The 15,091-nt window shown below is 31.1% G+C and overlaps 2 protein-coding genes across 5 annotated transcripts in view; one reads left to right on the top strand and one right to left on the bottom strand.

Moving 5' to 3' along the window:
- Sox102F (transcription factor Sox102F) overlaps positions 1 to 15,091 on the top strand; it is a 183,261-nt gene that overhangs the window by 122,254 nt on the left and 45,916 nt on the right. The gene's annotated exons all lie outside the window — the stretch shown is intronic.
- Positions 10,325 to 14,213, bottom strand: LOC149055891 (uncharacterized). The gene is made up of 10 exons (XM_089226358.1): positions 13,761 to 14,213; positions 13,190 to 13,367; positions 12,861 to 13,105; positions 12,527 to 12,791; positions 12,291 to 12,457; positions 11,938 to 12,147; positions 11,609 to 11,804; positions 10,921 to 11,076; positions 10,566 to 10,831; positions 10,325 to 10,486 (listed from the first exon to the last, which is right to left on the bottom strand). Exons 1-10 carry the CDS (start codon positions 14,010 to 14,012, stop codon positions 10,358 to 10,360), a joined length of 2,064 nt encoding a protein of 687 aa, XP_089082484.1. The 5' UTR covers positions 14,013 to 14,213; the 3' UTR covers positions 10,325 to 10,357.

Below are 15,091 nucleotides of genomic sequence, written 5' to 3'. Positions count from 1 at the left end.
TGAGCATATTATTATGTAATTTTCGTTATACGTTATTGGTAGATGAGGAATAATAATATTGTGTTAGGTACTTCGAATACACGAAAAAAAAAATAATAAAATAAATAAATATAAGTCCTTTGTCAGCGTCTTCCTGTACCGTCGTCACATGCAGCACCACCACCGTTGCCATTATCCCAAATATGTCCTACGAAAACCCTACACCTCGCTACCTCCTGCAGCTCCTGCGTACATATTGCTTGCATAGCAGAACCATTCGCGTTGCTAACATTCAACATGTGTTTGTGAGAAACAAAAAAATTAAATAAAGAGTAAAACGAAAAATTCTACCACCGCCAACCAAAGGTTCAGCCCCAATTCTGCTACGGATTTCATCTTTTCTTCCTTAATAAATCGCATAAATCAACCGACTTTATAGCCACCACATGCTACACACACACACATACGCACGCACGCGAGCATGCACATTCACACTCACTCTTTATAATATCCGTTTCTCGGCCGTAAAATCCACCTACGATATAATGCAGTATAACGTCCTATACGATTTACATGTATGCGGTTTATCACTTTAATTCGGTATCATATGTTTAGTGAACGGCTTCTGTGTATACAACATCTAATTATATTATAAATACAAAAGTTTCATATATCACAGAATTTATAGTATGTAATATAACGAGATCAGTAATATTATAAACTCATTTTGGTCCATTCAATTTTTGGATCTTATTATATTATTATTATTATTATTTTTTGTTTCAATCCATATATTATCAAGATATTACGGTCATACACTTTGAACGTGGCTGATAAGCACTGCCTACACAATCTAACAAATGTTGTACGCGTAATAAAGACATAACTATAAGCGATATTTTGTAATTAAATCATATTATGAAAATACTTATACATTCATGAATCATGATGCGCATAAAACTCTGTATTTTGTATCCAATAATCCAAGTATATCTAATAATTACCAAAAAAAAAAAAGAACATATCACAATAACCCATACCAATTTATTTATTAATATATTTCGTCTTATTATCTAAACGGCTATTTGAATTAAAAACATGTTGTATAACGGTAGAATGTAAATAGAGAGTATCGAAATTGCCTATATGATTCGCCCGACTTGTTTCGAGATAATAATGTCCTTCTGTCAATCTAACTAATCGTGACGACGATTTCACAAGGGTTGTTTGTTAAAAAGGTATCTATTTTTGTAAACGGTCCAGCGGCGGTGGTAAAGAGGTTAGTTTATTTTCTTTGGACAGAGTTCAATGTACACTTCTATGGCGACGACTGCGGCGTAAAAGGCGTATCAATCCGGCGGGCGCGTTAAAAGGATTAAAATAGTATCCTTTCAATTTAAAACGCTAAAACAAACACCGGTAAATCCGTCTTATTATCGTTCGTTTTATTGGTCGTAAAAGCCTTCGTATATATAATAACATGGAGTCGGGTTGACGTATCATAGCTTCCACATTTCACCGACAGCGGCGGCGGCGGCGGCGGCGGCGGCGGCGGCCCCGTCCATCGCGTACGCATAAAATAATATCATTATCTCCGCGCGTGGCTGGACGGGGCCCCGGAGATTCGGACGATTTAAAAATGTAAAAATTTGTTTTACTTTCTGTGCATACATATATAATATGCTGTATACGCACGCACGCACGCGGGTATTGTCGTATGTCGCAATATCGGCCGTTTAATTTTATTTTTAATTCCCATAATATTGTGTACATAATTTATATTTATACATTGTACTTACAGAGTGCGATGTGCGCACATTAAGAGTGAAATAAAATACGAGCGCAAAGACTCGACAACAGCAGCCTCGTCGGAGTTGGCGGCGGCAGCGGGTGCATGAGTGCATGCGGTATATGTTGTCCATAACAATAACATAAAAACGATAATAATAACTATTATTGTACGGGCGTTCACTCTTTTTGAAATGTTCACCAGATGTGTCATCCCAGCCATGTTGCAGTTTCTTAGAAACAAAAAAGCCTTTGTTCTATATTAAGTTTCCGTCCGCGTTTGCGCGTGTGAGTGTGTGCAAATGCACATTAGCAGCATCGATGTGTATGTATGTGGAGAGTATGTGTGTGCGTCAGTATGTGTATAGATCCGTCATAAACCACACGCAGTAATAATAATATAAACGTATATGATCCGGTGTGTGGGACGGTTCGGGCGGGGCGGACGGCCGCAACTCGTACAAACCGTGACTAAACCGCTTTTTTCCGAGCACATTTTTTTTTTTTCATTTTAACACTATTTTTATCCAAACGGCTAAGAAACGGTGTCCACGGTACGACCGTTTCTCGTTTCGTATATGACAAATTAGTTTTAAATCCTCTTCCGGTGTATCATGATATTTTACGTTTCAAACCGGAGAAGACGTGAACACATTATATTATTATTATTATCATTCACGCCGCCCGGCACGAACATATATGTACCGCGTAATATAATAGTATCTCGCCGGGCCGCCCGCAATCGCATTATTATACAAACGTCGAGTTTTTGATGCGTTTTCAGTTTTTTTTCTTCTTATCAATGCCGACAAAAATGTAATCGTTTATTAACAAAAACTACGTGTTACAATAGTATATTATATACACCGCTATCGTCATTCGAATATAATATACAGTACATATTTAATATTGTGTATTATAATAACATCATCTTCAGACGTTCGAGTGTATGGTAGCACTCGATATCGCGATGCAATTATGTTTCAATCGAAACGCTTAGGTACTCGCCTCTGGCGGTAATTATACATTCTACAAATAAAACTGGAAAAAAGATATGCATTCTTGTCTGTCGCGATAAAAATCGCGCACTTTAAGTCTTATAAATACATATTATTTTAAATACGCCGATACACTCTTAACTGTATTACCAGCGGCAAAGCAATGTACCGGCTATACCTACAAATTTAATAGTAACAATTTCCAACCCACCCATTCAGCGCAGTTGTACTGATAAAGTGATAACCATTAGACAAAGCTACCTACCAGCTACTTTGCAACTAAATCACGATCGACTTTATGGATCGGATCCGCGGCGCTAGTTTATGTACGATCGCTATCTGTCCGACCGGTTTTGAACACAACTTTGTTTAATAATTTTCAAAACATACGCATGTTTCAAAATTTCATATTATTATATTGTAATTAACGTCCTTAATATGTGTTTTCGTTTACGGGAACGTGTGATGCATCAGTGCCTTATCATATAGACATATAGCATTATTATATTGTTGTATTTGAAACGGTATGAAAACGTCGTTTGCTGCATCAAATGCGATCGGTTATAGTAATTATCTACAATACTGTATTATAGAGCCCGTATAGAGGATGTGTGAAATATGTTGACATTGTGTTTAATCTTTTTACAAAAACACACTATATATGTATAATAATACACTATACTTCCCACATGGTATTTTATTGTATTTCATTGACATTGGGGTTCTACGATAAAGCAAACAATGATTCCTTCAAATCCTCGTTATTTATCGTTATCGTACATTTTTAAATATGTCGGATATACAAATACCCAATAATACCCTTTTTACGACCGCAAATTATTATAATATTATTATAGTTTAAGTCGATTTTGTTATTTATGAACTCGGTGTTGCTTTCGAGATAATAGACCCGTTTAGTTCAAATGTATTTTTAAGCGAAAATTAAAAAAAACAACAACAATGAAACCAATAAAACACCGTCTATTGTCGCTCTCAAAACTCCTCGTTATTGTCTCGAACTAATTGTGTCGCTCTAAACTCGTTATTCATTTGTTTGTGACCCTCTCGAGAATGGGTTTATTATTATTTTTTAACAAAAACACATCTCTTAATTACACCTATTTAAGCCGTATAGCAGTTTTCGTGTCGGTTACAGTCAAAGTTTAGTCCGTCTTTGCAAGGTCGTCAACGTCACCATAGTAGGTACCACACATAAGTACAGTTGTAGGTGTATCAGCTGGTTAATTTTCTTTTGGTTTTGTTTTTTAATTTTTTTTAATCTAAAATCCTGTTTGTTTTTTTTACGGTTTTGGTTCACATAAAAATAACCCCTTTCGAACCTGCAGCATATACATAGAGCGTGTATCTTTTAGGGGTCTTGACGGACAATTAGCTCGAGACTGACAAAAAGGTTAAGTCGTCATGCGGTCGGTACGGATCATTTGGCTGCAGTATGTAAAGTTTCTTCGTGTGGGGAAGCTGCGCGTCACCTTATCATCATGTTTTATCAAACTATACGCGTGGACGACGGCGACGCAGGGTTATCTGCTCCGTATCATCTACAAACGATGTTTCTTCTTTCGTTCACATCGGACAGTTTTTTTTCTCGTCAATCGCTATTTATATCGCCTTCTCGCCGCACACACGTTTTCCCTTGGTTATATTATAAGTGATTCAAATATAATAGAGTCCTCATTTTCTAGCCCGAACTCGTGCGATTTTCATTCGGTCCGCGCGTTGTTAGCGTATTATATTCTGTTGCTCCGAATACAATTTTCCTCCTATCCACTAGGCGCGTTTTTCCTTTTATTAGTAAATGCCTATTAAATATAAGTAAGTGCATAGTATTATAGACATACATGCGCAATATTTATTTGGTCGTATTTTGTTGTACAAACGAGATTCAATCGTCCCGCGCGTTATTATGGTTGTTGTGTTGTTGTCTTGCACATCACGTCATGTGTACAGAGGCTATATATTATTATTCTGTATATAATAATAGACATCAAAGCAAACGGTCTATTGTTACGCCGTGACAATGCCATCAGCTGAGTGCACTTGTGCAACGCGGCCAATTGCCCTGATTATATAGATATCGATTACTTCCGGTGGCGTACGATCCCTATAATATTGTGTGTTGGTTGTTCGGAGCTCGCTCTGCAGTTATCATCCCAGAACCGGACACAACGCCTAAACATAGTTTTTAAGGCATGCTTCCTGTTTTATTTTTGAATTGCATTTTTTCTCTATTCCGAAACCGTCCTCCCACGCGTCGCTGCAATGCGCATTAGAATGCCATCGTCGCAACGCGTGCCACCGCTATTATTGTTGTTGTAACGGTAAATGCGTATATTTAATACGCTTTACTATTTAAAGTCAATTGTTACATTGAGGACATTTTTCGAAGCAGTTACATTAATCCAATAATGGTATATATCTGATGAGTGCATCGCGATGTGAAATATGGCAAATATAATTTACGGTATTACTATAATATAGTTAATTGGTCGGTTAGTAGAGCTTAAATCAATCACGAACGGAGTTTATTATATATTATTATTAGTTGATAGATACTGTAAATCGCATTAACAATCCCGCGGAACAGGTATACCTATATACTATACCTATGATATATTAATATAATATAATGAGATAAAATAATATTGGTTATTACTATATTATTATGATCTGTTAAGACCTCTATTTTTATTACATATTTGTACAATTATTGTACATTTGCACCCAATAAATGTATACACTATACTACGTTGCCCCGAACGTTTCTTTAATTAAAAAAATGAAATATTGTAAATTATTGTGAGTATATATATATATTTGAAGTGAAAACAATGTTGATATATTGTCGCAGTTCTATAAAAGTAAAATAAAGAAATCTATGACATTTTTCGATTTGTAATCTTCCGTATTTTTTATGTCTTCTGAACAAAATATTTGACAGTTTATGCGACACCGACCGTTAATGTCGTATATACGTCGCTTCTCTATGTCGGATATGCGATCATGTGTGTGTGTATAATATGTATGTTTGTGTCAATGTGCAGTGATCGTCGATCGTACATATAGTTCACGTACAAGCACAGAGGAATAGAGAATGTACACCAGAGCAATATCGTAGTTGGTTTATCATTCAGCAGACGGTCCGCATTTGCTTTTTGATGGAAACAAAACACATACACGCTCGCGGATTGAAGTATATATACGCGTGTACACTTTGAGAAAGAAACATCGCCACCGCCACTTCATATAATGTATAATATATATATATATATATAGTGGATCTGATGACGATGAATAATGGATGATGTTCACCACCGGCGTTTTTGTTTCCTTTGCGGTAGCCGAAAAATAATAAAAAAAGAAAAGAAAAGAAAAAATATAGAGTAAGAATAAAAGAAAAATAACTTTACGATTTTCCCGGACCACCACGACCACTGCACTGCAAATATTCATGTATGTATTATATAATATATGTACACACGTTATATGTGTATGTGTATTATTGGGACATATATATTATCGAAAAAAATGTATGTGTACAAAAGTAAAAAATCGGTTTCTGTTTGCACAGTGTCTATATTGACGTCGTGTTGTGTATCTGATATATACTGTGCGAGTGTGCCTGTGAGACTTTGGGTGATTTGTGCAGTGAGCGGGAGGAAAAGGATGTAGTATATATATATACGAATGCTTTTGTAAACGTATAAAATGTTAAAGTATATAAAATACTCGACCGTTTACCGGATCATTTGTCATTGACAAAAAAAAAAAAGCTCTTGTATACAAGGCCTCGGACGTGTAAAAAAATAAGGGAGAAAATAATCTAAAAAAAGGGGGAATCGACAAATAGTGTTGGTTTATTTATTATATATTTTTTCTCACTTTTATTGTCTCGACGCCTTTATTGTAACCAAGTGAATACCTATACATAAAAACCCTTTTACCATACGTATACGTATAGCAAACTGTAGGTATATAAGTAGATACATTTTCTTTTATGCTTTAATGCTTTTCATTGTTCGTATTTCTCGAATTAATGCGGATGAGCAAATGCCCATAGTAATCATCTAGTAATATACTACACCTATATCTTCACAATGTATTTTAATTATTATTCTATGGATGTTCAATTTATTTTTCATTTATCATTATAAAGTTACACAAAATAAAAATAATATTTATTTGGTGTCGTTTTGTAAAATGTATAGTTGTGATAAATAATATTACAATAATATTATACATTAATATATGTATACTCAATATATAGATACATTGTGTTACGCATATAATTAATATATAAGTAATTACAATTTAAAAAGCAATTTGTTTTAAAAACCGTACCTTCCTATATAATATGTATATTTATAAGTTTAAATACATTTTAATTTATTGCCTTGATTATAGGTTCAAAAAAATTTCAATATCAAAATAAATCACCGTACTTTTGAAACATTTTCAGTTTTTATGAATATGTGCACGCATAATCGTGTGGTTCCAAAACGAACGATTGCGCGAACCTAGTTTTATCACGCGCGCGTTAGTGACACTTGTCTGGCGTCTTATTATTATTATTATTGTGTCCTTTTTTTTAAAATAAGTTTAGAAAAATTCATCAATTCTATCGCCACGTAGAGGAGGTGGACGGTATATTAATTTGCATTCTGTTTTATTGCTGGCCCAAAACAACCACCGGACAATATAATTTATATATATATATATAATATAACCACGTCAGTGTTGTCTGGGAAATTTACGATCCCATAAAATTGTGTACCACATTTATCATCGACTCATATATACGTATATATATTATTATTTATTGTAGCGTGATTGCAGCGACGTTGTTACCGCGTTACTTATTGTTGCGGCGCTGAAGACAAATAAATAATTACACAATAAAAGAACATTTGTAAAAGATATCACTTGTTGAAATTCACAGAGCAGCGCAGTTTTCTAACACGTAGTAAACGTCCTCCTCGACTAGCTCGGCCGTTTATTTGTCCGTTTTAACAGCTTTGATTTGTAGCCTAAGCCCCCAACTCCTACATATATATTATATATTTGAGCGAGTGCAGTAGAATCTAATGGAATTTCCTTTCTCTCTCTCTCTCTCTTTCTATCTCTATCTCATCATCATAATACACATAAAATACATAATATACATTTACTATATACTATGAAATGATTAAAACAGCACACTTATCTCCGAAAAAAAATAATTAAATTTCTGTATACTTATAATAGGCAATAATTATGTGTAAAATAAAATTTTATAATTATTATTAAGCGAATTGTCGATAACAGCATAATAAATAATGTTATAATATTGTTTCTGAAGCACTCTGTACACACTATACACAATCCGTCGAGTGTCTTTTTATGTCTATTGATATTGGAATTAATGTATTTGTCAATTATTACTATTAAGTTATTATAATACAATATATAAAACACGCGCAGTGATGAGTACCTACGTCGTTTCGACAGAATAAAATATAAAACATTCGCTATAATTAATCTTTCGATATTATGTTTTCATAAAATAATACATTATAGCAGTATAATAAGGATATATATAACCGGCCAACTCAAGCTGGGTGAAATGTTTGTTATTTTTTCTTTTAAAACGCTTTGAACTTATTTTAATAGTTGTTGTTTCTATATCCCTTTCGTTAACTAAATAGTCACGAGTACATTATATATATGTTTATGTATATATACTTACTTACGAGAGGACTATGTATTATATAGTACCAATGTACATATAGTCAGTCACATTTCAGCTATATTGATTCCTCCCGAGAGTGCTGTAGGGTTGTACGGAGTATTTAATCGACCGACGAGCTTTCAAAATGATTAGAAATAATATCATATCAGATATTATTTATAAATAAAAAAAATACTATTATAATTATTGTAATAATAAGCAGGGCTTGAAACCGAAATTTTTTTTTCCGGTTTCGTTTTCGGTTTTGGATATCGGTATTTATTTTTTCCGCTTTCGATTTCGCTTTTGGATAACGGTATTTATATTTTCCGATTTCGATTTCGCTTTTGGATAACGGTATTTATATTTTTCGATTTTGATTTCGGTTTCGGATAACGGTATTTATTTTTTTCGATTTCGTTTTCGGCTTTGAATAACGGTATTTTTTTTTCCGTTTTCGTTTTCGGTTTTAATTTTTTTTCGATTACCGTGGTCGCCACTTGTTGAAAATATTAAGCTACCTATTTCACCGTGCGGGGGTGCAACACGCACCCAAAGAGAGTTCTTCATTTAATGAGATGGCCACTAAAACTTCAACACTAAATTATATTAATACATAATATACATTTGGTATTATTCTAAGATTTTTGTGAATAAATCAGAAATCTAGAGCAGTGTTTTAATATTTGAACTTAGCAAAATATTTCAATAACATATTTTGTGTTGTTCGTGTAAAAAATCAGAGTTGATAAAAATTATAATTTTTTTAAAAAAATCAAAAAAACTGTTTTAATCGTTTAAAACATGGTTTTTTGGTTTAAAACATGATTTTTTAAAAATGATTTTTTCAACTGTTTTAAACATGATTTCATTGAGTTTAAAACAAAATATGTTGTTTATTTTTAAAAAAAAGTTGTTTTAATTTATAGTTAAACCACGTATAATTTAACCACGTTTTCAGACATGTTAATCGTGGTTGTACCTTTTAAGTACACTGTACAGGGATTTCCTTTCAAATTTTATCTGTTCAATGAAAATGTAGTTTTAAAAATTAAACCACTGACATGGTGGTCAGCATTGGAAAAAAACTTAACCAAGGAAATGAATGATATGGTTAAGCAACTGTTCACATCATGTGCTTCATCAGCTGGCATCGAGAGAATATTTTCAACTTATGGTATAGTTCATACAAAACTAAGAAACCGTTTAGGTATTGAGAAATCTGCTAAATTAGTCTCTGTATTTAAAAGTTTAAATAGTTGTAACAAATAATTAATACTATTGTGATGTTTAAATAGTTTGTTACCTATCAAGTTTATATTAATTTATATATATATTTTTTTCATTAATGATGGAGTAAAACTAATTATTAATTTATAAGTATACATTTTTCTGTTTTAAACAACTGTTTTTTTTTTATGATGTTTAAATCATTTGTTTTAAACGTTTAAAACAAAACCATGTTTGATTAATTTAGATGTATTAAATATGTTTAAAACATCTCAACTCTGAAAAAAGTCAAAATCCAACAACAGAATGTTGTTCATGACTTATAAAATAATTTCCTAAATGTCAATACATTCTCAGCATAACAGGGTTTAATATATAGGTATACAGCTTATTATAGGCAAAAGTGTGAGTGTGTGACACAGTCCTTTTTTTAGTTTATATTTTTATAAGCATTAACCACTGCGTGTCCACTCAGAAATACATTTTAATAAGTAGGTAGTAGGTATACAGCTAAGTTTCTACTCTATGAAACTGACCATGTTATGATATTATATAATTTATTAGCATTGCTTATTATACATTTATAATTCATTAATACAGAATATTTTTATTTTAAAAACAAATTTATTGTAACAAATTACAGTGATTTATTGAATTTGGTATTGCTACGAACTATCATGATCGCATTTAACTGTTCAGGAGACAATGAAGTTCTTAAATCAGAAAGTATGAACTTCAATCCCGAAAAACTTCTTTCAACACTCACCTATAAAATATTTAGGACATCAATAACAAGTAATATTTCAAATGTAATTAATTTGTTATGTTTACAAAACATTACGAACCTGAGTGGCCGGCACAGCATGGACGATGCAGGCTAGCTTGTAAAGTTCCGGTTTGCTTAACTTTTGTGTTTCCCAGTAGTTCATAATTTTTGATGCATAAGGTTCACGTTTAACATTTTTAAAATCGTTTAAAAGTGATCTTATATTATTAGTATTTTCTATATCACTATGTATGGTGGATACAGATGATTGTGAAGATAAGAACAACTCAAATTCATCTTCATCATTAACATCATCAGTAATTTCAGTCTCGGAAATACTGTTCGCTAAACAAAATAATATTAAATCACATTAAGGCCATCATTAGGTACCAAGAATATTATTCTTTATACAATTAACATTAAATTATTTTTACCCGGATATGAGTCATTAAAATTAATCTCATCATCTAAATCATCTTCAGATTTACTGAGCTGGAGCAAAGCATTCCAAGTTAACACTAAATGGTTTATTCCATTGCTTATTTCAAATTCGTCCAATAAGCATTGATATCTTGGATCAAGGAATATTGCTAAAATGAAAAAAAATCCAATAAAATGTATACAGATAGTTTATCAAGTTTATTATTTTATATTGTAGGTTATAATTTATCATAGAATAACTGCTTGTGATCAAAACATTTAGATAAAAATTAGGTTAGGCACAATACAAAAACCCCAATTATAAAATGAATAATACAATGTAGTAACTAGTAAGTACCTATAATATAAATCATTTCTACAGGTTTTTAATATTAAATAAAATTTTGAAGTGATGGGGATAATGTTGAACACAATTCGGTGTAAGAGCAATTATACCCATAGGATATGATCTAAGCTGTAATTACTAATTTATAATATAATATATTGATTATGATAACATGATATTTTGTTTATTAAGGAGGTATGTGATTAAGTGTTTCACCAGGGGTATGTGTCCTAAAAAGTTTAAGAACCGCTTGTATAGATAATATTACTGCTCAAATAATAGAATTCGTTTGGCTTCTTAATGTAACAGTTACAATTTATAAAACACTTATATTATTTTTATTCAATATACATTACCTGCTAAGAAAACATCATTTTTTAACAAAATTGCTTGACGTTCGACCATAGCCTTTAAAATTGATTTTGAAAGTATCGAGCCGTTTGATTTCAAACCATTAGAGGCCTTCCACCAAATTCCAAAAAAATCTCCTAAATTTAAATCCTGTTTCTGCAGAGCTACTGTAGCGATTTTCACAGGTTTCAAAGCATCAACCTAAATATTGCAACAATTAAATAATTTATATAAATATTAATGGAAACAAGAAATGCCCCAATTTATGATTTTAAAACAATTTTCCCCATATTGAATTAGAAAAAATATTATTTAATTGGATTAAACAACTTACAATGCTTTGTAAACATTCCCACTCACTATTTTGAAGTTTCAACTCTAAATTTGTTTCATCGTATTTTTGACAAAACGATTTCAGTTCTAATAGTCTAAACAGCATATTATATAATGAATTCCACCTTGTTTCATTATCCAGAATCGCTAATTTAAACTCTTCCCTTGCCAACCAACAAGAATACTTAGGAGTTCTAAGTTTTTTTACAATCTATTTTACAAAATAAATGATGTAAATATTACAAAAAAAAAAAGGTTTTTATGTAGGTAAGTATTTATATTTGTTTTTTTATATTTTTAGTATTTGTATTTATATATATTTTTTTTTATCAACTATTCGATATTATTACTTACAACCCTAGCCCGTGAGATAGTATTCATAATTGGTGCAGTTTTAAAACCTTGAAGTATGCATAGCTGTAATGTGTGCACTGAACATCGCACACAGGATGTAATAGCTACTGGATTCAGGGCATTACAAACATTATTTTCTAAATTTTCAATATTCATATTAATATCATCTGTATAAAATTAAAATAATAATTAAACTATGAAAATTGTAATAAAATTAATTATCTATATTGAATTACCATTTGTTGGTTCTTCACCATTTTCAAGTTCATTTTCAATATCGGTACATGAAAGGAGTTCTCCTTCATTAACATAAACATCAGACTCATCATCATCAATGGTATCTCTATCATTATCATCTTGTTCATTTTCAGTCGTCGTTACAAATATTTCTGGTCTATCATTTACTATTCGTGCTAACTTTACCATATTTGCCGCGTTATCACAAGTAATTGTGTATATTTGTTCTTTATTTAATTTATATGTTTCTAGTATTTCAAGAAGCTAAAATGGATTATAATTTAAACATTACCAAGTATAAAATACTTAAAACCTTTTAAATATTATATTTACCAATTTTTTTAAATTTTCTGATGAATGTTGTTCTTTTACTTCTACCATTCCTATTGTATACAAACATAATTCAGTGTCTTTAATGTACTGAACATTAACGCCCATAATTGAACGACTATGTCGCTTTACACAGTCTATTTTTAAGCTGATTAACTGATTTTTAATATCAGACTTTATTTTATCAACTATTATAGCCGAAGTTGATAAAATATGGGATTTAATATTATGTGAATTTATAGTAAACCCTAAAATGGTTAACAAAAAATTAGTATGTTTAGGATTAATTTTATAACATAATATTATAACTTAGATAAAAATTATATAATTACCTTTACCGATAGCTTCAGTTAAGGGGTTTAAAATTTTCTTAAACCCAGAATCGCTGAATATTGTAAAAGGACGGCCATTTACAGTAACGAGTTCCGTACAGGCATTTAATAATGTACTCTTGTCCATCTCAATGTTTAAACTTCTTTTTATAACCATATCATCTATTGGACCACGTTTCTATGAAAGTATTTTTTTCTTATTGATCAGATATATTATTTAAAATATGCAAGGTTAATAATTAGTAATTTCTATTATAAATATGTTAATAGCTATTTAGTAGTAACAGTATAAAAAATAGGCAGTCTATAAGTTAAGTCTATAGTAAAATATACTTTTCAAATTGATTTCAAATACAAATACTAGGCATGTAGGTATTAATGTACTATTTTTTAAATAGGTAGGTATCTTTTAAGTTTAGTTTGGTATAACCATTGATTATAAATACTACATATTTTTATAATTTTTGATATAAAAAAAACACATATAACACATACAAATACAATCCTCAATAAAATTCATTAAAATAATATTTAAATATCTAGTAGGTATATGCACTTAATTTATAATTACCTTTAATGATGGAAGTGCTATAGTAGCGTCATCAAGCGGACGTTTGTCTTTGAGTGTATTTTCATTTTTCTTGCTCTTCAAGACTTTATATTCTTCAGGATGGTTACATTTTATGTGCGTTTCGAGATTGTAACTATGGCGACCTTTTAGTATTGGTCGTCGACACTGTTTAATATTACACGTCGATTCATTTTTTTGAATATTATAAGTATAGAATAACTTACTAACAGGATTAGTTTGATTTCTTCCCATTTTAATAAGTTAAACTATACGTCTATACTTATAACTTATAAACAATGGCAACGAGAGACGATAGAAATTAGTAATTACGGAGGATCGGAGGAACGAACGCGTACGAGTGACGGTCTACGAACTACGAAGTAATAACTCGAAATTCGAATGATCGCCAGCTAGATATTATCCCAATAACAATAATAACTATTTGTACAATAATATTATTATGTCATGGCGTATTGGCCCCTATAGTATATTATAATGTACATATTACATATATTCTTATATTATAGTATTATACATAATATAATATGAAAATTGAAAATATATATTAATACTAATATAGTAATATCAAAACAAATTAAAACAATCTTGTTTGGAAATGTTACCGTCCTATCGGAGATTTCATGGCAATGTATCTATAAATAAATTCAAGTCGCTGTACATACTACATAGTACATACTAACCGTGTTGGTGTGGCGTACCTATGGGGACTGGGGAGGCGGTGTACACTGTACAGTGTACATCTTATGGCTTAATAGCTTATTAACAATGGCACTGCCGAACAATAACAAAATAATATTAATTATTAAATCACGTATACTGACTGACTATTGACTGTATTCGTTTATCGTTAGCCAACGTAGTATTCTTTGATTTTATTATTTTCAATTATACTTGGAAAAAATGGAAAAAAATGGAAAAGGATGATGCAGAAAAAGCACGTGTTTTTAAACGCGCTACACAATTATCAAAAAAATCTTAGTTCACCTAGTACTTTTTATAATTTATGCATTCTCTTGTATACTCCAATCTTTAATTTTTAAACTTCCATTGAATTAGTATTAACACCATAATATACTTGTGTAAATAATATTATTATTAGACATGTATAAATTATAATATTTATAAACCTTTCACCATGTACGGCCTAAACTATTTTATCATCTTGTTTATTTATAAAATAAATTAACAAAGTACCTACTTCAATGTTATACATATTATATACAATTTAATTAGGTATACATTTTACATTTATATACCATTACGTCTTCTAAGTTATTAGTTTTTTCTAGTTATTACTTAGAATGAGTATA

This window comes from Diuraphis noxia, unplaced genomic scaffold (genome assembly GCF_037042655.1).
Source record: "Diuraphis noxia isolate RWA-SAM2 unplaced genomic scaffold, SU_Dnox_SAM2 contig0004, whole genome shotgun sequence".
Lineage (NCBI taxonomy): Eukaryota > Metazoa > Arthropoda > Insecta > Hemiptera > Aphididae > Diuraphis > Diuraphis noxia.
This window is presented reverse-complemented; position numbering and strand designations above follow the sequence as displayed.

What these genes read in the sequence shown, in the direction of transcription:
- LOC149055891 (XM_089226358.1), bottom strand. Translation starts at nt 14,012, where the DNA reads ATGGGAAGAAATCAAACTAATCCTGTTAGTAAGTTATTCTATACTTAT. An exon ending in CTATCTCACGGGCTAGGGTT is followed by an intron (nt 12,148 to 12,290) that starts GTAAGTAATAAT and finishes TTTGTAAAATAG; the next exon opens with ATTGTAAAAAAACTTAGAAC. An exon ending in ATGCTGTGCCGGCCACTCAG is followed by an intron (nt 10,487 to 10,565) that starts GTTCGTAATGTT and finishes AATATTTTATAG; the next exon opens with GTGAGTGTTGAAAGAAGTTT.